The sequence below is a fragment of the Fundulus heteroclitus genome, chromosome 22 (assembly GCF_011125445.2).
Source record: "Fundulus heteroclitus isolate FHET01 chromosome 22, MU-UCD_Fhet_4.1, whole genome shotgun sequence".
Lineage (NCBI taxonomy): Eukaryota > Metazoa > Chordata > Actinopteri > Cyprinodontiformes > Fundulidae > Fundulus > Fundulus heteroclitus.
Genome location: NC_046382.1, coordinates 31,320,362 through 31,343,404, shown reverse-complemented (window position 1 = coordinate 31,343,404; position 23,043 = coordinate 31,320,362). Strand labels below are relative to the sequence as shown.

Genomic DNA, 23,043 nt, shown 5'->3' with positions numbered 1-23,043 from the left:
TGATGGACTCAGACCTGAACCTTCAAAAGCATAAAGACAATTACAAGGTCAGCTTTCTATCACCTGAGGAACATTTCCAAGATTAAAGGACTAATGACTCAGAAGGATCTGGAAAAAACTAATCCATGCATTCATCTTTAGTAGAACTGATTACTGCAACGGTGTCTTCACAGGTCTGCCTAAAAAGTGGATCAGACAGCTGCAGTTGATCCAGAATGCTGCTGCCCGCGTCCTCACTAAGACTAAGAAAGTAGAGAACATCACCCCAGTTCTAAAGTCCTTACACTGGCTCCCTGTATCTCAGAGAATAGACTTTAAAATACTTCTGTTAGTTTATAAATCCCTGAATGGCTTAGCACCTAAATACATCACAGACTTGTTATCAGTGTATCAACCATCCAGACCATTAAGGTCTTCTGGTTCTGGTCTACTCTGCAGAACCAGAACCATGTATGGAGAAGCAGCATTTAGTTCCTATGCTCCATTTATCTGGAAAAAAACTCCCAGAAAAATGTAAAAGTGAAAAGCCTGAGTTCTTTTAAATCAAGGTTAGAAACCTGTTTGTTTAGAATTGCCTTTGACTGTTGAAGTTTGCCTTATAATGTATCCGATCTGCTGCTACGATTCAAATGCAATGTGCTTTCCTTTGTACTGTTTTCTTATATTCTCTTCCTGTACAATACTTGTTACTGAAATGTGCTTTACAAATAAACCTGCCTTGCCGAGCAGTAAGGTCTGTGCAACAAGCAAACTCTTAAACCGTTCTGGCCGTGACGGTACGTTATTTATGGTGACCTTTACATGTGCGTCAGTTGCTGTGAAGAAACACAACCAGTGCCCGTTTACTAAATACTTTTTGTCTGACAATTACACAGTGAAGCTTGAATAAATTAATGGGACCAAAAGCCTGAATCACACGTTTAGGTTAGTCTAAGCTCAGCCAGGGTTGGTTAAAACGTATTTTAATAGGTGTGGATGGAATCTGATATCCTGGATGTTTGTGGTATAAAAATCGGATTCAACCAACGCTGCACATACTCTGAGGAAGAAAAAGGGGGAAAAAAAACAACAACAATTGTTAGGCGAACCATGACTATTGTTTTATCTCATGAAGACGGTACACGTGGAAAAAAGAAAAGCGTAAGCACCTGCGTAGAGGTGCCCTTTAAAAGGAGGAAGTTGAGGGCATGTTTAAATGCGAAGGGATTGCCTGCAGCATCTGAGTGGATTGTTGTGAGTGTTGGTCCACAGACTGCATCAACGCCATGACTCGCCTGCTGCTAGGAGTCGCCCTGCTGGGGAAGCTGGCCCTCTGCGCCACAGCTCAAGGTAATCTGCGCTTCATCGGAGCCTGTTTTGCTTTTTTACTGTTCAGTCACTTTTAAATCATCATGGTTGAATTTAAAATATCCTGGCCGAGATTTAATGGGATGATGTCAATATTTTCTTTTCAGATAGATAGATAGATAGATAGATAGATAGATAGATAGATAGATAGATAGATAGATAGATAGATAGATAGATATCAATTTTTTTTAATTTTAATTGTCCTAAATTTTTAATGACAAAACAGGCGGGTGATGGTCAGCGAGCAATCAAGCAGTCCAACCTGTTCATTGTTTGTCCCAAACATTGTCATTGTTTATGGCACATGGCCTTCACTGCAAAACTAAACTGCAAATAAAACCCATTTTTGCAACCCGGCTGCAATAAATGAATTTAATTCGTGCCCTTGATTTTACCGATTAGTCACTCAGGTTTTTCTTGTCATATTTGACATGAGAAGTAACTTCTGGCTAAGTTGAGTAAAGGACGAAGCAGACTGTCCAGTCTGCTCGGAGGATTATCTGAGTTCAGGGACTTCTCAAATATGTATATATAATGTATAATATATTGTTTTCTTCAGTGGAGCTTGAGGACAAAAACAACATTGAGCATTTCCTGCATGGTTAGGTGTGGGGTTTGTTTAGGGTGATCACATGTAAGTTGTCTCCTACTGACCCTCCCGGAGGCTCGTAGCCTCTTCCTTTCTTCTAACCGGCTGTTTTTTCCCCAAACTCAGGATCACAGAGCTGTTGGTGTAAACTACACAACTTTGTGCAAGCTTTATATATTTCTTCTGTTTTGCCTTGCTTCAAACTTCACTATTCTTATATAGATTTGGTCTAAAAACAAACTGAACAATGTCCCAGGAGATGATAAAGGAAATGATAGAATAGTTTTTTAGAAATGAGTCCCTTTGCTTCTGTGACATGGCAAACATTGACTCTGCGAGGAGTCTGCAGTTCCCCTTTGCTGTGCTGCTCCACGTCTGGGCAATAAAACCTTTTTCAAACACCAGTTTTCAATGTTTATTTGTCCCATCTAACCCACTGAACTCTGACTTCCTGTGTTGCAGAGATGCTGGCTCCACCTGGCCAGGTGAGGTTTGAGTCTACAGACTACAAAAACATCCTGCACTGGGCCGCGCCCTCCAACAGCTCCTCTCTGCATTATCACGTCCAGTATAAGATGTGAGAGCACGCACGCACGCACACACACACAGACACAGACACACACACACACACACACACACACACACACACACACACACACACACACACACACACTGTTAGCCTGCCTCAGGCATTCATCTGCTAAAAAGGAGGTGGCACATTGACAAAAATAAATTGCATGAAATTGGGAAAAAGTACAATTTAACACAATTACTTTATTCTCCAAATAAAAAAAAAATGTCTTTGAGATTATTTCTGATGTCTTTTTTTTTTTTAATAACACAAGTCTTCTCTTCATCAGTGCTAGTATATAATTGGACCAGTACCACAGTTAGACTCCTAAAACCATTTACAAAGCAAGTTGTATTTAAACCAGTAGAGGGAGCTAATCCTACATTTTCCACCACAATCGGACTTAAATGAGTGATAAATCTAGATTGTGTGGCTTGGACGGATCTCTTCATGAAGGACTGATCTTAAAAGCACTTTAAAACAGATTGATTGATTAGTGGTTGATTTTAAACGTGTAAATAAAAATAAAGCATCCAAAAAACTTAACATCCCTATGGAACCCCCTGTTAGTTCTAATTATTAAGTGTGAAAATGAATAAGTGTGGCATAATTTAATCATACATGCACACATAGATTCAAGTCTACGCACACAATGCACACGCAACTTCACAGCTACAGGAAGACAACACAAAATCTTTTTAAGTCCTGCCCCCTGACCTTCAATGTTTTTGTTTGCTGCGGGGTTTGAACACAAATACGTACTTGAACCGCAATAAACAGTCAATTATTAATCTGTTACAACGGGATTAACGAAAAGTCCCAGGTTTCATTCTGTGGAACATTTATCTGTAATCAACATCTTACCTGGAGGGGACCTTTTTCTTTTTAAAAGGATCCCAGTTAGCAGAAAAATGTCACTAAGAACCTGACTGGGACCCGATTGAGGGCAGATTCCATCTGAAACAACTCAGACTAGGAAAAGGTTGCAGTTTAAGAGAGGATTGTTCTAGATGTTCGTATCAACTTACTCTAGACTCAGATGGGTGTTGGGTCTGTCTCCAGAGATGAATGAGAGAGAGGCAGGACACAGCCAGGGTATGGCTCCGCCCATCATGGGGTAAAGCTGCAGCACACTGGACAGACATCCAGCACATACCCACCCCATGCATGGAGCTGCTGCAGCACTGGAGAGCTCCTTCAGTGCTGCATCCCAGATGCTCAAAGGAGCGTTATCGCAGATCCTTCCTTCCTCCCAGCAGCGCTTAGACTTTATTACCTTCACTGCAATAAGTTGTTTACATCCCTCATAGTTAGTTGCACCGTTTTAGTCCCATTTCTTTTTGTGGATATGCTGATGCTTCTTTATTTGGCACAGTTATACGTGTGGATTTTGTAAACTTTTGGGGCACCTTGATCAGTGGCACATTCTTTTAATCTGAGTCTGGAGTTTTTAATAACTGTGCAACATTTTATTTTTCTTCTGCTGTGAACTTTTCCTCTCACTTGGTGCTGATGCCAGCAAAAGTTTCACGGCGCTGCCCAGTGCACTCGTCCACCTGATGCACATGTGATGAACGTTGTGAAAAGGCATCACTCTATGTGCCATGTGCGTTTTGAGATTTGAGCCTTTTCACGTGGATGACCCCCCCAACCAAACCCGCTGCTATTTTAACTTCTCTTCTTGAAAATTTTTTGGAAGCAGTGAAACTCTAACCGCTGTCTTCTGCAGGTAGCACGCTGACTGCTGAAAGCTACCCCACACAACCAGTACAACAAATCTGCATTAACCTTTTAACATTTTTAAACAGCGCACATAGTGATGCTGGATTATGGGAGTGGCTATTCTGCATGTTTTTGACGTGGCGTTGCTTAGACTGATTCAACTAAGTGGGTCATTAACCGCCTCCTGCAGAATTCAGAGACAGACAGGGCAGACACTGCTGCTATTTTATACTCGGGTGTGCTGCAGAAAAGAGGCATCTAAAGCATACCACCTGCCTTCCTGCTAAGATGTAATCTTGTGTAAAACCGAGCCTGTCTTCTTCAGCTGAGTCCAGGCAGTCATCTAACAAAGATCCCTGCTGCTTTCACAGTTACGGCGAGGTCGACTGGCTGAATGTTAGCAGCTGCCAGGGGATCCAGAGGCACCACTGTGACCTCAGCAGCGTCACCTCCGACACCACAGAGTGGTACTATGCCCGGGTGCGAGCTTCGTCTGCGGCCTCCAGCAGCAAATCCGCCTGGGCTTTGTCCCACAGATTCAACTCCCGCTGGAGCAGTAAGCCAACCCTCCTCCTCCTCATCATCATCATCATTTGGACTCTGTTATTTGCCTTCTAACTCACTGAATAAAACTCGGACTGAAAGCGATCTCTTTGTTTGCAGCAGAAGTATCACTATGAAAAAGAAACAGAGAACATGTAAATTGAGGCTGAGAACCAAATAGGTAACGTTGCGTTCCCTGTGCCTCTCTGCAGGTAGAATCAGCCCTCCTACAGTGAAGCTGAACTCCTCCAAACAACGCGTCGTGGTCCAGGTGAAGGCCCCCCGAGTGCTGGTCCGCAAGATGCACAACAACGTGGACTACAACGTCTACGTCACGCACGGCAACGGAAAGGAGGTCCGTACCAAACCCTTTGTCTTTAAACCCCCCCTTCAGAAAAATATCAGAACCAGAGCGGCTGTTTATGCACTTTTAAAGAAATCAATTTTAGATGATCAGTGGCCTTTAAGCTGGTGAAGATTCTCGGTCATCCAGGTCACGATCAATCAAAAAAAGGTTAAAAAACAAAAACAACTGAACATCTATCCTGCAGTTGAAGACGTTTTGCTTCCCATCCAGGAAGCTTTCTCAATTCAAAATGTGTGGAGTAGTGAAGACCTGCTGGTGAGGCCTCATTAGAGCTTAGATACACATGTAGATTAACCTGGAACTGGCCCCCCCTCACAACATTAGGCTCATCCTTAGCCTGGCTCACAGGAGGAATGTTGTGGTAACATGCATGGACGTGTGAATTATGGTGAAACCTGGCAGGAATCAAACCTATCGCTGTGTTGTACGTTTTTGAAAGTTGAAACTTGAGCCCTCCTCCTCTGGTTAAGGTTTTTTTTCCTCTCGCTTTACGTAAATGGCTTGAAGCTAAAAAAGCACGTACATCTTTGTGGTTTCTAGCAGATTCAAAATCCAGATTGTCATTAAAATCTTGGAATACAGAGTCCTGCAAAGGTACTTGTGTCTCTGAACTCACTGGCACATGTGTAGCTGTGATTGACAAGGAAAAAGACGCATGGTTTTCTAAATGTCTTACAAATGAACCCCTGAAAAGTGGGAGATGCACGGGTTCTCAGCCCCCTTCACTCCACCATACCTCTGCTACTCCTCAGGAGGCGCATAGACCCACGGGTCTAGTGAGACTAGTTAGTCCAGCAGGACGATGACCGTAAACATACAGCCAGAGCCGCTGTAGAACAGCTAGGTCAAAGCACATGCGCGAGTTAGAACGGCCCAGTCAAAGTCCAGACCTAAATTCAACTCACAGTCTGCAGCAACGCTGTTTCTACGCGCTCTCCGTCCAATCTGAGGTGTTTTGGAAAAGAACAACAAGCAAACATTTCAGACTCTAAAAGTGCAAAGTGGGTGGAGACAAACCACAAAAAACATACAAAAGGCAGCTCTACAAAATTCACACTGGTGGCTCGATAACGTATTATTTTTCTCTTCCCCAACAAAGCACTTCTTCGTGTTACTCTGTCACATAACACAGCAGTAAAATGTTTGAGGTTCTGGGGATAATATATGATGGATTCTTTATTTATGAGGGAATAGAAAACCCCAAATTAGGATGTTTGACCCAGTCTAATAAAATAAAGCGATCAAATCAAAAGAAACGTAAGAAATGCATTTGAAGTTAGGTGGCAGCTCTGCATTTGAACCTATTATAGCTGCCGCATGACGTCAGCAGTCAGCTGTTTCAGCACAAAACGAGACAAACACTGATCAGACTCAGTTCAAGGACAGATTTAGAACCTCTGTCCAATTACAAAGAGAAAGAGGAAATAGAAAAGGGTGAGTGGGCAGAAGAGGAAGAAAAAAAGAACAATCAAAGCAAAAAAAAACAAAAAAAACAACAACAACAACAACAATAAAGTGACCTCGTGGCCCAGTTTCTTGTCTGTCTGCATGTAGGCCTGATCACTGACACGTAGCGCCTCACCTCCTCCTTCTCCTCCTCAGGAGGTGTACGAGATCGCCTGCTGCTCCCACAAGCTGACTCTGACAGAGCTGAAGCCCAAGACACACTACTGCTTCCAGGCACAGACCGTCATCCCCAGACACATGAAGAGCAGCGACCGCAGCTCCGCAAAGTGCATCACCACGGCCTGACGGCGCAGGTACGAGCCCAGAGCGCCGCGTCCACACCTGTACTCCGCGGTGCAGGTGTGTTTTTAGATCTGTGAGAGCCTTAAGTCAACCAGAAAGGCTGTTTCCTCCTCTCTCACTGACTCCATCCTGTTTATGTGTGTCTTCGCTGCAGACGCTGGTTGACCGGGGCGGTGTCGTCACCCACGGCTTTGATCTTCATCCCTACCTCCACAGGTGTCTGAGCTCCTAAAAGCGACGCCTCCTCCTCCTCCTCCTCCTCCTCCGAGGAGCGCGTTGTTTAAAGTCTGTTGCTCAAACTGAACCTTAAGTCTGAAACGATTTGATAACACGGCGGGTTTCTTTCAGCCAGTTCTTCTCAGACGAAATGAGTTTCTCTGTGACGGTGTGGTCATGCCACCTATGTTTTGCTTTTATAAAAACTAAAACAGTAAGATTTATCTTCTAAAATATTTATACACACGTTTGTTAGACTTCGTTTAGAGGAAGCACATTTGCGTAGCTCAGCACATCTCACCCAGCCGCCGCTGAAGGCTTAATGAATGTTTCTAACTTTTTGAACAACCTGTGAGACAATAAAATCCCTCCAGAGCTTCAGCTTGAACAAAAATAAATATAAATAACACATGGTGATGGTTTGTGCTGCATGTGTGACTTTGCTAATAAAAGGATGAATTTCCTCTTCCTGTCGTTGATTTGTGTGTGCTCTTTAAAGGTCAACGTGCATTGCAGAAGCAGTTCTGTGTTTTGTCGCCTCTTTTTATGTTTTTTTTTTTATTTTATAGAATAGCAGTAAAATGAGTACAGAACTATGAATTAAAAAGTTTTAAAATGTTTTATTTAATTATTTTGCAAATAAAAGTCAGAAGACTTCAGGTTGCCGTGCAGGGGGAGTTTCCTACGCAGAACGGTGCATCACGTGACCAGAGCGCCTTCTTCCTCTGCGTCTCTGTGCACGACGCGGCAGACAGACAGGACACCTTTAATTAGCAGGGACGGCTTTCTGCTCGCCTGGGGCCAGATTAGTGGAGTGAATAAATACCTTGTCCGTGTAACTGATTCTTCCACCTGAGGCAGAGAGCTCTGCAGCTCCTCCACAGTGACAGTGGGTCTCCTGGCTGCTTCTATGATTCACGCCCTCCCCTCCCTGGCGGTCAGTGTAGGGCACGGCCATGTCTCTATGTGTTGTGATGGTGATGGACGCTGGTTTCATAGCCTAACCCTCCTCCACCAGTGCCCAGAGGCTTTGACAGCACAGCTGGATTCATGCTGGGATCACGTGACTCCTGGCTGCGAGCAACAGGAGGAGCTTGGTTTTATTTGGGGGCATCAGAAAAAACACGTTTTTAGGATTTAGGTCTAAATCCATGCGGTCTTTTCCTTCCACTTCACCGCTATGGAGTTGTGTGCTTTAACAAGGTTCTGCACTTCTCCCTGAACCTCTGGAACCAGGGGTGAAAATGTGATTTAAAAACAGCTTTCAGTTTGATCCTGAATTCACAGCCGGCCCAGTTTATTTTGGGTGTGTGACCCCCAATCAAACACATTTACACTAACAGACGCGGTTTTTATTCCTTCATGGGCATTTTTATTGCTCTTAAACTAAGACAAAACTAAAAGAAAATAACTAAATGTGGCTGGACAGAAGCAAAAAGAAGAGAACAACACTAGGCTTGTTGTAGACTTTATTTAAAACGTTGATAAACATGATAACTCTTGATCAATCAGGCACGACGTAACCAATACTGTCAGGATAACAAACGCGGCTCACTGAATGCCACCCAGTCGGCGTTCGGTGACTTCGGTAAAGTTTCACGTGGTTTGATCAGCTGACGGGCCTCTCCTCCTCCTCCTCCTCCTCCTCTTCCTCACATAGCAGCAGGCTGAATTAGTGGTTCTGGATCTGAATGCAGACAAATATCAGGGGTGGTCCACTTCAATCTGGTCCCGTCGCTGCAGCGGACTGGTCTGTCAGGAATGTCCTACAAAAATATGTCAAAGCTGCACACGAGTAAAGGGGCTCAGGACCAGGGCGTTAGTTACAGATATCCTTCAAATATATATATTTATATAAAAAAGGGTAAGAAATCAGGCTTGTAGACAGATAGCACCTTTAACAGTTTTAGGACCAGCGAGTGAGACATGTCCTCAGCCGGGTTCTCACATCAGCGACACAGACGGTCCTCTACGTTTATCTTTAGCCCTTTCTAGGAAACTCCATAAGACAACCGTGAAATAAGTGAGAGGTTGGGGATACTTTTCAGGAATTAAAAGCCCTGAAAGCCCCCCCCCCTCCATGTAGTGCATATTTAAAGGTGAAATCTGCTGAGATAAAGATAAAGGCCTTTATAAGTCCTGAGGAGATGAATAGCATTAAGAAAATAAAGGTTCAACCAATTTTAAATGTCTCCAGACTTTCCTGAGCTTGAAAAAAAAAACAAAACAAAAAAAAAACAGTTTTAAGTTGAAATAGACCGCCTGATGCAAAACAGAATCTGGTTTGACCAAATGTGCAGGTTATTAGCTGTAACAGTTCAGATGGATTTATCTGGGTCAGACGAAGGTAAAAATGGGAGAGGCTTGAAATAAAGGCACAGGTGTCACTGAGCAGAGCTCCAGCTCTGCACACTTAGTCAGTGATGTGCTTTAATAATACCGGGGTCCCTCAATAGAAACACTTATTTCAGTAATTCAACCCCAAGAAGTAAAACTTGCGGTAAACACATTCATTATTTTGACAATTATGGTTTAAAAATGATGGAAATTGAAATATTCCATAAAACCAAGAAAGAAAGGACCTTTGGGCCCCACAGCTACAGAGGAGGCTACTGACTGGACGTCCTCCACAGGGGATCAGAGCTCTTCTAAAGAAGCTGCCTGTTAACAGACAACCATCCCAAGGCCTATTAATGGAAAGTTGAGTGGAAGGAAAAAAGATGTACAAGTAACAGGTGAAGCCACCTCTTAGGGGATCTGTGAAGCAGACAGTCAGTTTTGGAGCACCTGATGCCTCTTTCTGCTGACAACCTTCATGCAGACGCCAACTTCATGGTGACGGCGGCCCGCGGGGCTAAAAGTACCGACACCAGCTTTAATGACCGTGGCCACGCTGCGCTCGTCTCCCAGCAAACTGGCTGGACCCGAACGCTGCAGAGGACCTACGGGTGGTCATCAGGAGGAAGCCGACAACGCCACCATCAAAGCAAGCTGGGCTTCCTGAACACCTCAGCAGAACCACGGGCCGACGGCCTCCATGATGCAAAGGGACAGCAGGCTGAGGGTAAACTGTTCGCTGCATGCTTCTCAGCAGGCAAATCCTTTTCTCACTGGTCTCATTGTAATATTTCATCCTAGAAACAGAGATTTTATCAGCTATAAGCCATAATCATCAGTATTAAACGTACAATCCCTCTGTGTGTGATGAACGGATATGAACTGGACTTTTTGAATCCCCTGTTTTAGACGCAGCCGTATGCGCGTGTTCTAGTTTCAACCCAGCGGCTCCCATCGGGAGTTTTTCCTGATCCGAACATCCGCGTTTGATCCGCCGCCCTCAGTGCGCTTCAGTGTGCCGAGGACCACGAACAGAATGACACAAACATCTCTATAAATACATTAACAGCAAGAACAGATTTACAAGAATAGATTCCATGTCTGCTTTGTAAGACTTCCAGTGTTTTTTTTTTGTTTTTTTTCTACCTGCATGGCTAAACATCTCCAGGCCAGTCTGGGTGCAGCAACAGACGCACCAGCGCTAAGTTTAAAAATGTAACCTGGTCCCATACGGCAGCATGGCTGACTCAGAAAACAGTCGTAAAACACGTTTGCGGTGGAAAACGACGGCAGCATTAGGCTGACAGCGGTTAAAAAGTCACGTTTTCCTTCTGTTTCTTTAACATTTCCATGGGTGCATGCATGATTCATGAGTGAGAGGCTAAATCTGCGAGGACTGATGACGCAGCAGTGAGGCTGACGCGTCCCGCTGCCCGCTAAGTCACTTCGTCTTAAATTACCAATAAAAATAAATAAAAAGGTGAGTGTTCTGAGACGCAGCGGCGGTCAACGTTGAGCTGCAGAGAGTGAAAGAGAGAACCGAGGCAGCAGCGACCAGAGGCGGTCCAGCTCTGCCCGCTGCGGGTCGGTTCTGGGATCATGGCGGTGTGTAAGGCAGTTCTCAGACATTTAGGGCTCTGGTGACACCGCGGTCACCGTGCTGCGGCTCCAGGAGGAAACCTCCGTTCTAGCAGAGAGAGACGAAGGCAGCGTGCGTCTCCAGCTCGGAGCGGAGCGGGCCGCTCCTCCGGGCTCCTAGGAGAAGAACTCTTTCTCCAGCTCAAAGAGGGAGGGCCGTCCCGGGGAGCTCTGGATGCGGCAGAGCGGCACGGTGCAGTCCCGTTTCTGCCCCTCGGTGTCCATGTCGAGCAGCGAGCAGCCCACCACGGTCAGGTCCTGGGCCGTCTTCTCCCCGGAGTAGTGGCCCAGCGAGTAGCTCTTGTTGCGCCCCCGCAGCAGCGCCCAGGCGTGCGGCTTGGCCCGGAACGAGACGGGCCTCGGCCGCGGGACGGGGTCTCCGCTCGCCGGCTTCCCCTCCGTCTCCTTCTCCTGCTTCCTGTGAGCGGGGGGCGGCGGGCGCGGGCCGTTATGGGCTGTGGACAGAGAGAGCGGTCAGAGAGAGGCCGACGGGACGCTGGCCCCGGTGGTGGAGGGCGTTACTCACGGCTGTGGCTGGAGGCGTACTTCTTCCTGCGCAGACGGGTTCCTGTGTTGTGGTTGCTCTGCTCGGGGGGCCGAGGCTGAGTCTGCGCTGCCGTCTGTGTTTCTGCTGCCGTCTTCTTACTCTGGCCGTCTGCAGACGCCGCCCTGCTGGGTCTGGGCGGCGCCGGCTGGTGATTGTTAGCCTCGGCCTTTCCAGGACCGGACTCGGACACCTCTGCCTCCGGCTGCAACAGGCACTTGGTGGAGTTGCACTCCATGATGGCCGACATGGAGACCAGGTTGACCGGCGGCGTGCCGGCGGGGTTTGACGACGCCTCTTCTTTGCGGGAGCGCCCGCCCGGCGGGGAGGTGCTGCGGCGGAAGCGGGTAGCGCGCTGAAACAAGCCCTCCTTCTTCTTCTTCTCCTTCTCTTTCTCCTCTCTCGGGGGCTCGCAGTCCTCCGGAGGGGCCGAGTTCTTGATGGCCTCCCTGATGTCATAGCCGAGGACCACCGAGGCCAGCAGCGAGCCGCAGCCATACAACGCAAAGTCGGTTTTGCGGCGCGCCCTCTTCAGGCTGTTGGTGGGGGTCAGCTGTGGCGTCGTGGAGGCGGAGGAGGTGGAGGTGGTGGTGCACGGGTCGTCTGGAGTCTCTGGAGGTGCGCCCGGACTTCCCGCCTCTCCTGATGCGGCGTTAGCGGCGGGGCTCTGAGGCGGCGTCTCGTCCCTCCACAGAGGTAGGTCGATGTACACCTGGTTGGGGAACTTGAGCTGCTTTGGTTTGGAGCTGCTGTCAGGACATTCCTGGGGGAACGCTTCATCCCTCCCCGCTGAAAACACAGGAGAGAAGAATCAACACACCACAGACCCATATAATTAACACTTTTTAATAAAAACACAGAGCCTGGTGAAAGCATCCACATCCTTTTCTGACATGCTGTGATAAATATTCATGCCTTTAATTCTTATTTTTCTGTGCCAGACCAACACAAAGAAGTTGGCCATTCTCACCTAGGGGTGTACTGAGGTTTGCTGCCAGGTGTTTGCACTGATATGCAGGCTGAACACAGACCGCTTCATATTGTATCAAAGGGTCAGATCTGCCTATTCCTCTTGGCTAATTAACCCAAAGTCAGGCAGTTTGGACCGAGAACATCTGTGAACATCAGTGTTCAAGCTATGCCACAAACTTTGACTGGGCCACATAGTGAGCCTCTATTTTTAGTCCGTTTGGCTTCATTGTTCCCAGTAGTTCATCGCCTCTTGAACAACGGATTCACTGTGGGTGAAGGGTGACGGTGTGCTGAGGGTGTTCAGTAAAATGTTTTTGTCTCATTTGACCACGTGCTCCCTTCATGGTTTGTAGAAGTTGCTCTGCTGATAGATTCTCCCACCTGAGCAGTGGATTTCTGCAGCTCCTCCAGAGTTCCCATGGGACTCTTTGATGCTCTCCTTGCCTCTCAGTTTAGGTGGGCAGCCAATAGGGCTTTTTCTATTTTCAGATGATGGATTGAACAGAGGTCCGTGTGAACTCTGAGTTCAAAGCTTCAGATAAAGTTTTATAGTTAAAACGTTTTCCGTCTGCTTCAGAATCATTTGCTAGTTTGGGTTTCGTTTATGCAGCGGTTCTCGGGGTCACTTCCACGGGCTTTATTATCTCTTTATTATATCTTTGGGTCGATCAAAAAAGAACAAACAAACCAGAACGCATAGGAAACTGACCTGTTCCCTTAAAAGATGGAGAGTTTCATCGTATTTTAAAGAGAAATCTGGCTACTAGCTTTACCGTGTTGAACTTAGAACATTACAAATTGAACTTTATGGGTTGTCTTGTTAAAATATTTTTTACGCTCATGTTAGCTTTAGAGTCGTTCTGACTAAAGGATTAAAAACCTTCTTTTTCTAACATGGCTATGAGTTTTCCATGTTCGTTAAGGCCTCTGCTTAAATATTCAGCTCACCTTGTTCACCGAACAGAGCAGCGAGGGGGACCGACTTCTGGGACTTCAGTAAGCTGGTGGACCAGGGATTACTGCCGTCTGACAGTGGACGCACCCTGAAACCAAAACACAGATGAAGACGAGGGACAGGCCGCTCCATGGACACCACATGCCAGAATAAATGTGTCTGAACTGATTTATTCATAACTTTGACAAATTGCTGTTATATAATCTCCAGACATTTAAATGTTGCCACCTTTCCACTTTATTAAAGTTAAATCAACAGGGTTTAGGAGAAAGTTCGCTGTACAGTGAACGTTGGCAGCACTGCTTCCTGGCAGCAAGAAGGTCCTGGGTTTGAATCCCAGCCTTCAGGTTAATGAATGCAACTACAAAAACTGATGGAGAAGAGGAACCCAATGATCCAGGTGCCAGACTGGGAAGCTGGTTGTGGGTGTGAATCCTACCTCTCAGCAGCAGCAGGCCTTTCTTTGCTCTGTACTGAACTGGGGCCCCAGGTTCTTCCCTTCTTCTTGATTCCTTTTTTCACATCTTCAAACTCCTCCGGCCTGAAGAGGGAGCTGCGGCCCCACGTACGGTTGCTCTCATCTTGGGTAACTATTGACACAGACGTTTAGAGTTACTTCAGACTCAAACAGCTGCTTAATATGTTGTTCCAGAGGCTGAAGTGACTTCTTAGAGTTTCTACAGGCCTCTTCTCTTTCTGAGTTTAAGAATCTGCTTAAAACAGATTTATTTGCTTTAGCTTTTTGCAGCCGGAGACGTTGACCCTTTAAAATATTTTTTAACTTGTCAAACTTTCTTTTCTTTAATTGTTTATATACTTAGCACATGTTCAGCACTTTGTGGTTTATTTATAGTGCTTTATAAATAAAGGTGGTATGGCGTAACACAAAGACTGTACCTCGGCACGCTTTGAAATTATTTCAAAGGGGAAAAAAAAAAACAAGAAAAAAAAAGGAAAAAAAAGAGAAAAAAAAAAGAAAAAAAAGAAATTATTTCAATAACTAAGAATAAAATAAAAAATGTGTTAGATTCTTATTAAAACTGGATAAATATAAGTATTTAATCATTTTAATCATGCATGTTATTTAAAAAAAGAGATTAAAATGAGTTTACAATCTAGTCAAACTTTCAAATCTCACTCTACAGATTCAGTCGAATTTTCTATGTAAAAGAAGGAAAAAGTAAACATAAAAAAACTAAAATCAAACATTTTTGATAAAACCTTTTTATTTGCTGATTAGTTATTAATTATCAAACTTTGCAACTCAAACCAATAAATAAGTAAAGGGATATTTGTAAAATTATAAACAGCATATTTATTTAATGTGGTGATTAAGGAGAACATGAAGGAGCTGAAATCTAATTATTGAACTAGAAATATTTCTGTTTCTGTTTTCAAATCATCTGTCAGCGCTGATCCAGTGGATCCACAGTCTTTATTAAAGAGCTGACTGCAGTCAGTCCTGCCTCGTGTCCTCTTCTTCAAACTTTCCGACGTTAAACGAGAGGAAGGTTGAGGAAGACAGAGTGAACTCACGCTGAATGGCCCGCAGCCGGGGGATGAGCGTGGGGCTGCTGGGAGGAGAGGAGCTGGTGCTGTGGAGGCTGCGTCGCTTGTCCATCGACGGCGACGCCTGCACTGTTATCTTGTGTTGAAAGTCTGCAGGATGAAACGTGAACGTCCCGGCAGGGGTATCAGTTATTAAAATCTCAGAGCATTTACTGAGTGATTACACAACTACAGACATCCTTTAAAAGAGCAAACGCTGCACAAGCTGGAAACCAGCTTTCAAACTAGCAAAACTGAAACACTCCAACAGTTCTAAAAGCTCCACAGTAATACACAGATAAATGACTATAGCTAAGGAGAAACATTTACGCTCACCTGAGGGCAGGCTGATGCGGTTGCCATCTTTGAGTTTAAGGCGGGAGCGTTTGAATTTGCCTTTCCTCTTCTTCACGTTGGGCTTGTCCTTGTTGAGCTGGAAGATGAGGATGTTGAGCTCTCGCTCCAACACGTTGATCTCGCGCTCGGCCAGCTGCTGCTCGCGGCGCTTCAGCAGCTCCTCCTGAGACTTCTGCTGCAGAGCGGCCCTCGTCAGCTCCTCCTCCCTGGAACGCAGCTCCTGCAGGGAACAAGGCTTGAGGTGAGGACTGTCCCGCCCGACCGGGAGCTGAACAGCTACAGTATCGAAGCAAAGAAACACGGTTCCACTGTAGCACCTTTAAAACAGCTGACCGCACTGTTGCATGCTTTAAATAATGGACATCTGTACCTTTTAAAGGGGAGAAAAAGGCTAAAAGAATAATTATTATAACTGGACATTATTCTTGATTAGCGACTGACGGGTCAGAATAATAATTAGGTTTTTCACCGGTCAGTGAACGCACCACAGCAGCCTCCTATCAGCATCACTGAGGTGTGTAAACATGAAGTCAGAGGAGGACAGATGCTGTTTCAAAGGAAACCGTATTTTCTTTCTCATCTCAGGGCATCTCATGTCTAGCGTTCATCCGGCCAGCGAGAGAGAGCTCGGCTATCCGTGGATAACAGGAAGGCTGAACGTATGAAAAGCAAAGCTGCTCAGTTTATTCCTTATGAGCGTCCCATCTCTGTTTATTATGGAACATGCTAGATCCAGATGTTAGGGTAACTATCCATATTTAACCAGGAATAAACACAGAATACGGGTTTCAGTAATGTAGGAGCCGCTAACCACTACCATAAGGTGCTAAAGCAGTCTTAAAATCTTCACATTTCTGTTCTTGTTATTAAATATTACTAAAACCTTGTCTTACAGTCACCACTTTCACTGTTAAAATCTAATGATCGCTCATTACAGGAGGGTAAGAGAGATATTCTGAATGCTGGTCTTATATCTTCTTATTTATGGAGCTTGAACACAAATTGTGGTCATCTAAATTTCATGAACAGCAGGTCAGAAATTTATTTGGAAAAGAAACAACCAAAATTGGCCGCTACTTCTAATCGGTGGATTTTTAAAGATGTTTATTTTAAAAACACCAGAAGAGGTGGAGATGAGGCAAAATGGATTTATTTTGATCACCTAACTAACTTTACAATGCCAGTGTGAATCAAATGAAATAATACTTCAGATTCTCACAGGATGGCGCCGTTAAATCCATACTCTTTTTAAAATCTAATTTCTTAAATAAACTAATTAAGACACGAGAAGAGGACTTAGATTCACTTTGTGGTCATTCCTTTAAGTGGTGGGTGTTAAATTGTCTCTTGCGCTGACGGTAACATTATTCTCTTTGTGCAGATAGAAAACACGTTGCCAAGATAACCCAGTCCTCCTGTAGGACAAGAGGTGGAGGTTAGAGATAACTCCACCAATAACGAGTTGGCTACAGGAGATTAGTGCTTACTGCTACGTGGCAGCAAGGCTCTGTTTCCTCCCAGGGTTTCCCCCATTTCTCCTGTTTTCTCCCTCTCTGCTAATTATAATCCTTACTAGATGACTTCAGTAAAGCAGCTTTACAGTCAAAACCCGTCAGTCACCTGTCTAGATACGGAATACTGTGGGAAGTTTGCTGATAAAATTAACGATACAGAGTAATCCAGCGAAATTAGAACAAGGAAAATAGTTGGCCAGTAAGATGCATCATGTTAAGATGCAACAAAAACTACAGAGTTTGAATCAATAATATATCTGACTAAATTACCAATATTCATCACAATGATTGGAAAAGAGAGCACAGAAGCATAGATTAGAGTAAATAAAGACTATTTAAAATCAGAAACACAAGCTGTGTGTGTGGTTCAGGTCATTATTTGTTGACCTAGTCTGTGCTGGACCTGTTCTTTCCCCCTCAAACACTAATTAACCCCCACTTTAAGCCAGCAACAGTGCACTTAAACAGAAAGCTGATTAAGGTCTTAACCAGGGGGAAGTACGCTGAAGCACCGCGGCATTAATGACTCAGCATGTTAAACATGCAACAAGCTTATTAAGCAAAAGTAAGCAGTAAGGGTTTTTAGTCACTGAAATGGGCCAGGAGCAGTTAGAAACTCAACATAATCACAGTCTATCTCTGCATTAAGAGGTAGCAGGGATCAGTAAAGGAGGCGCGTTACTTTAGAGGAGCACCTTAAGTTCCCTCACAGCGCGAGGCAGAGATCATTAATGCTTCCCGGTCCACAAATAGATGTTCTTTTGCAACGCCGCCATACCTTCTCTTTGGTCCTGAGCTCGTCGAACATCTCCTGGATCTCCACCCGCCAGTCGTCCTGCATGCTGTGGAAGGAGTCCTGAGGCATGGTGGCCATCACTGCCTCCTCGATGGCTGACAGCTGCTCCAGGATGCAGGAGAAGGAGGGCCGAAAATGAGGGTCCTGGTCCCAGCACTCTGCGGCACAAAGCACGGATTGAGCCGGGTCAACACACCTCCTTCATCAGCTACCTGTTCACCTGACAGCTGATTGGTCGGATCAATCACAGGCCAACCAACGTGCAGTAAAACAGGAGACAAACTTCAAACTCTCTTGTGAAAGTGTCGACGGGTCATATCAGTCAACACGCTGCTGGGTCTCGTGAACATTTTCAGCTTTTTTTTTTTTTTGTGTGTCCTGTGTGGCAATAAGAATTGTTGTCTTAATGCCAGAAAGAGCCCAACAGATTTTATTCTCACAAGTGGAGCCTTATCGCTTTCGCCATAGTGCTCTGCCTGATTTATACATGCAAATAGTTTTATTATGTAGGGAATAATTCATGTTATGTAGACACTACATTGAAAAAGTAGAAGAGGAGAGAGAAATGATAAGAAAAAAAAAAGAAAGGGAGAAAAGGTGAAAGAAACAGAAGAAGAGAGATCGACAAAACTTCTTCAGTCTGCTTCATTACCTGCAAAGAGAGGCGTAAAAAGAACAGCACAACCAATAGAACTACAGATATAACACCTTGATACATCACTGAAGTATATACAGTATTAATCAATACAAAATGTATAAAGTGGTAGCTGAAGATAAAAACTGATGAGTATATAACTAGCTGGATCCAAGCACCTGTAGGTGTTTGTGAGCGTGCTTGAATCGCTGCTAGTGCCCCCCCACTAAAACTCAGCCCCCACTTTCTCTTCAATAAAAAGCAGCTAATATGGACTTTTTAAAAAATGAAAAATGAATCTATATACCGGGACGATTAGTCAAAGATAACGATTTAAAAAGTTACAATTGAGTTCAATAAGTTCTGTAAAATCGAAACAAAAGCAGCATTATCAAAATACAATACGGTTTAATAGGCATTTTATGTTTTCATTTTTTTTCCATTTTGAGTTAAAGACATGTTTAAAACTCAACAAAATGATATATTTCTTTCAAAAGAAAAGGTGAAAGATCAAAAATATCCATAGAAGTGTTTTTAAACAAGATAACAATGAAAATAACTCAAAAAGGACAAAAAATGTGTTTTGTTTGCAATTTTTCTTCTGCTGAGAAATGTATTTTTAAAACTTTTATAAACTTCTGTCCAGCGCTGCATTTCCCATCTTAAATAATGCACAGTCCTGATAAAAACACAGCTGGACTCAATAAAGTACTTCACAAATTTACTAAACCCTGTGGGGAACAGAAACTATTTGTAGACTAGCGTGGATCCTGAAGCCTTTTCATCCACAGCGTCTGACTTCTCCTCCTGAGGAGAATTACCCAGGGAGAGAAGAAGGTGAAGAACATCAGACAGAGAGACGGGTCTGGTTGTCTTCGGCTCAGCTTAATTTAGTTTCAGACAGAATTTGACCAATACAGTCCAGGGTTGTCACAGTTAAAGTATTAGGTGACATGCTAGTATGGTGGCAGAGCATGCAAGTTCCTGCTAATTGACTGAAGAGCCATTATTTTATTTATTTCCTCCTCAGGTGTTGACTGAACTGATGGTTGTAGTACAGGCTGCAGGTTTAGTGAGGCTAGCCAGTACAAACGGGCCTATCATACACAGAGTCTGATGAGAAATTACTCCTAATGGTAGTGAACCTGAAATTAGCCTGCAACCCCTGAAATTAGCCTGTAAATCCTTTTACAGCTTGCGCTGTAAAAGGATTTCCAGCGCAAGCTGCGCTAGAAATCCTTTTAATGAGACTGATTCAGTTCTGATCAGCTCTAGTTTATAATCTAAAATCCTAATACAGCTGATCAAAGGATGTCTGCTTTCTTTAAAAATGTGCTTTACATGTCACTAAATCCAAAGACACAACATTTCAAAGATTTCAGCTCCTCCCCTCACCCAAACGCATCACCGCGGCCATTTAGTTCACAGCCTAGCTTTCTGATAATAGACACTGGCCATTTCAGCATTTATGCTTTTATTAGCTGCCAAATCAACCTGAAATCCATGCAGTGGTCTCACATACAGCCAAGATGTTTTCCTGTTGCCACACAAATGAACCCACTAAAAGAAAAATTTGATCAAAAACACAAATAACCTACTCAGCAATACTCTGCTCGGCTGATTTATGCCCCTTGTGACGCCAGTAAGCGAAAGTCAGAAGGGTAGAGAGTCAGGAAAGGTGTCCATAAATAAAATCTATTATTATTATTATTATTGAGTGTTCAAATAATTCATTTAAAACAAAACAGCAAAATAAGTTAAAAAGCTAACTTTTCAAAGGGAGTGATTTTTTATAGAGGATTATTTCTAAACTGAGTTTGACTGATTTTACAGCTTAAAAAGTACGTCTGGCTAGAAAGTTTCCAGCTAATGTGACTGAATGGGTTTGGCTGTAAATACCTTCCATGAGCTTGGCGAAGGGTTCGGGGCAGGTGGAGGGGATCGGAAGTGTCAGCTTGTTGACAGCGACGCCATAAGCGACGGCCAGGCCATCAATCCCTCGGTAGGGCACCTCCCCTGTTAACAGCTCCCACAGCAGGACACCGTAGCTGATGGACGGCACACGCATCAAAGTCAACGAAAATGTTTTAATCAGCGTCTCCGCCCTGTGGAGCCCGTCCACCATCTTACCTCCAGACATCGCTGCCTTTGGAGAAGAGAGACGACTTGATGACCTCGGGGGCCATCCAGGAGTAGGTGCCTGCAGCCGACATCTTGGTGGTTTTGTGCCACTCCCTGGCCAGGCCAAAATCCGTGATCTTCAAGGTCTTCCTCCCGATGTCGTCGTTCTCAATTTTTTCAAGTAATAAAACTAGAAAAACACAGAGGGGGGGGGGGGATTGAATGAGGCATAGCAGAAGTGACACGTGCTTCACACATTTAGCAAAATTAAACTCCATGTTCAAGCTTTTGGATGAGCTCACTGTGGTGTTACATAACCTGACGGTGCTTTATACACAGCATATTACAGACTTGTAATTAACTTTCTTTAAAGAGCCAGAATTATGTTTGTGACATTTTATATAAAAGAATTCATTTAAAAATCAAAGAAAAACCGCAGCAGAGGTCCAGAACATGCTACTTATGTGACAGTAAACCTGGACAGATTACAGGACAGCCAGGGATTCAGACTCTAGCGGCTCCAAACCACAGACTCCAGCTTCCAGAGGTCCCAGTCCTCTTTAGATCATTGTTAAAGCAGAAACATAAAAGTGCTGATAACTGTGCAGGGGAGGAACGAATAAGCTAAACGGTAGATGGATAAGTGCAAAACAACAACTGGACGGGCCGACAGACACGACGCATAGATGGGACGTCTGGAAATAAAAATATACATATTTTCCCTTGTTTATCCAGATATAGAAAACGCTCATTTATAGACAGAAACAGTGATTAGTGAGGAAAGTGGACGAAAGCAGTGGGATGGAGGACGGGAGCAGCAGGAGGAGTGAGTGCAGGCCAGAGAGACGCGGCTGTGAGGAGTGATAGACGATGTTCCTGAGGGCCGACAGCGGCACGCAGGCCGTTTGTTCCTGCAGTGACAGCAGGCTGACAGCATCACAAAGCCCCCGTCCTCCGCTCCTAAAACTGTTTAAAACATTACAGACAGAAGCTAGCCTCAAAAAGCCCGCGGGTAACACAACACCCGCAGAGAAAGCAGAGAGGAGCCGCGGCCCGCTGGCATCCCGCATGAAGCCCAGACCGTCTGCGCCAATCAGGTGTGAAAGCGCCAACCTCACTCACATCCAGCGGTTCACGGAGCCTGAAGAAACGCCCGCTGCGTTTCTTCAAACCGAGGGAACAAAACGGCCGTGGCACGATACGACCATAACAACACGTCTTTGTCCCAATGCTGCAGCAGGGCAGCCCGAGTTTTAGCTGGTTTGATTTTGAACTTGTTCGGTCCACCCAGCCACACTTTATAAACATCCAGCTACATTTATATAGCGTCGATATAATGCATTGTCTCCTCTGTCCTCTTGCTAGGAGACGAACCAGCCAGCGGGTCGGAGGAGGATCACCCTGTCTTGATCAGAATATGGACGTTTTCCAATAGTTGGGATAACTGAACAGGAGTGGCTTACATGATTAAAACACAGACACATCAAACCTCTCGGGCCTGACGTAAATATTGCAAATATCTTGTTTATACTGGGAAATAGGTCTACATCTTGATCAAAAAGAAGCTTAAATAATACCTACTAAATAAAATGTAAAAAAAAAAAAAAAAAAAGAAAAAGCACTTTTTTGTGTATCAAATGTAGAAAATGGCCATCGGTGTGAAATGAGCTTAGGGCTGGACGATATAGAAAAAAAGCATATCCATAAAATATAAAACATTTTGATCGATATTTATAATTAACAAATTGAAAACACTGAATTCAAACTCAATCCTTTTTTCAACCAACTTTTTTAACAAAACTGCAAGTTTTTTAAAAATGAAAAAGAACGCGCGGTCTCTGAACTCTTTGAAGGGGGCGGGGCTTGGTGATGGGGTGCTCCTGGGTCTGCGTTGTGATTGGTTGGGAGGATGTAATGATGTAATGTAATATGCTGTTCCTTTAGTTCAGAGTTTCCTCATCACTGCTGCACACTGCTAGTGAGCTGGCTGAAACAAAAGAACTAAGCAGCACCACCCATCACTGCTATGAAGCAAAATCTAAAGCCGCCAAGCCACAGGCAGTCTGATAAATCTCATAAGGGCCTGTATTAAGTCTGCAAGTTTTAATATATATTGTTATTTTTGCTTTATTTAAGATTGCCTGTGTCAGACGACCGGCTGTGTTTTATTGTGTTTAATTCAAATGAGCGTGCTAGGGGCTCTTTGAAGTGTCGCCTAAAAACAACGTGTCCCTTTTTCCTTTTAACTGACTACAAACAGCCACAGGTGACGCTCTGATCTCTTGATTTTTGTTTTCTACTTCTGCCAAACACTCCTCCAATTACAACCTGTCCCACTTCATTACTTTACACTCAGAGCTATCGCTTTCAGCCAAGCTGGGTCGATTCTACAAAGCAAAACAGCAGAGGAGCTCAAATGTAAAGCCTAAACCTTCCTCAAGTTACTTCTGGGTTATTTTTTAAAATCAAAGCAAAAAAAACAAAAAAAAAAACAGCCCAGAACATTTTAGCACACCTTCACGA

At 44.3% G+C, this 23,043-nt stretch overlaps 2 protein-coding genes across 4 annotated transcripts in view; one reads left to right on the top strand and one right to left on the bottom strand.

The window, feature by feature from the left end:
- The first annotated feature begins 1,210 nt into the window (after window positions 1–1,210).
- On the top strand, window positions 1,211–7,568 carry il22ra2 (interleukin 22 receptor, alpha 2). 2 transcript variants are annotated; one of them, XR_004927642.1, is made up of 6 exons: window positions 1,211–1,329; window positions 2,399–2,513; window positions 4,601–4,785; window positions 4,985–5,127; window positions 6,742–6,945; window positions 7,043–7,568. XR_004927642.1 is itself a non-coding variant. In XM_012865001.3 (6 exons), the coding sequence occupies exons 1-5, from the start codon at window positions 1,266–1,268 to the stop codon at window positions 6,889–6,891; spliced, it is 657 nt and encodes a 218-aa protein (XP_012720455.2). In that variant the 5' UTR covers window positions 1,211–1,265; the 3' UTR covers window positions 6,892–6,899; window positions 7,043–7,568. The 2 variants fall into 2 exon arrangements, 1 of the variants encoding a protein (XP_012720455.2); XM_012865001.3 differs by having other exon boundaries at window positions 6,742–6,899.
- A 988-nt stretch (window positions 7,569–8,556) lies between these two features.
- Window positions 8,557–23,043, bottom strand: part of map3k21 (mitogen-activated protein kinase kinase kinase 21) — a 35,620-nt gene continuing 21,133 nt past the window's right edge. The window contains exons 2-10 of one of the 2 annotated variants that reach the window (XM_012865000.3): window positions 20,530–20,710; window positions 20,299–20,447; window positions 17,748–17,923; window positions 15,435–15,675; window positions 15,087–15,209; window positions 13,990–14,140; window positions 13,544–13,638; window positions 11,606–12,412; window positions 8,557–11,534 (exon numbers count right to left, since the gene is read on the bottom strand). In XM_012865000.3, the coding sequence (XP_012720454.2) occupies window positions 11,197–11,534; window positions 11,606–12,412; window positions 13,544–13,638; window positions 13,990–14,140; window positions 15,087–15,209; window positions 15,435–15,675; window positions 17,748–17,923; window positions 20,299–20,447; window positions 20,530–20,710 (2,261 nt within the window). In that variant the 3' untranslated portion in view covers window positions 8,557–11,196. The remainder of the gene's footprint in view (window positions 11,535–11,605; window positions 12,413–13,543; window positions 13,639–13,989; window positions 14,141–15,086; window positions 15,210–15,434; window positions 15,676–17,747; window positions 17,924–20,298; window positions 20,448–20,529; window positions 20,711–23,043) is intronic. The other variant, XM_021317744.2, reaches the window with a different exon arrangement.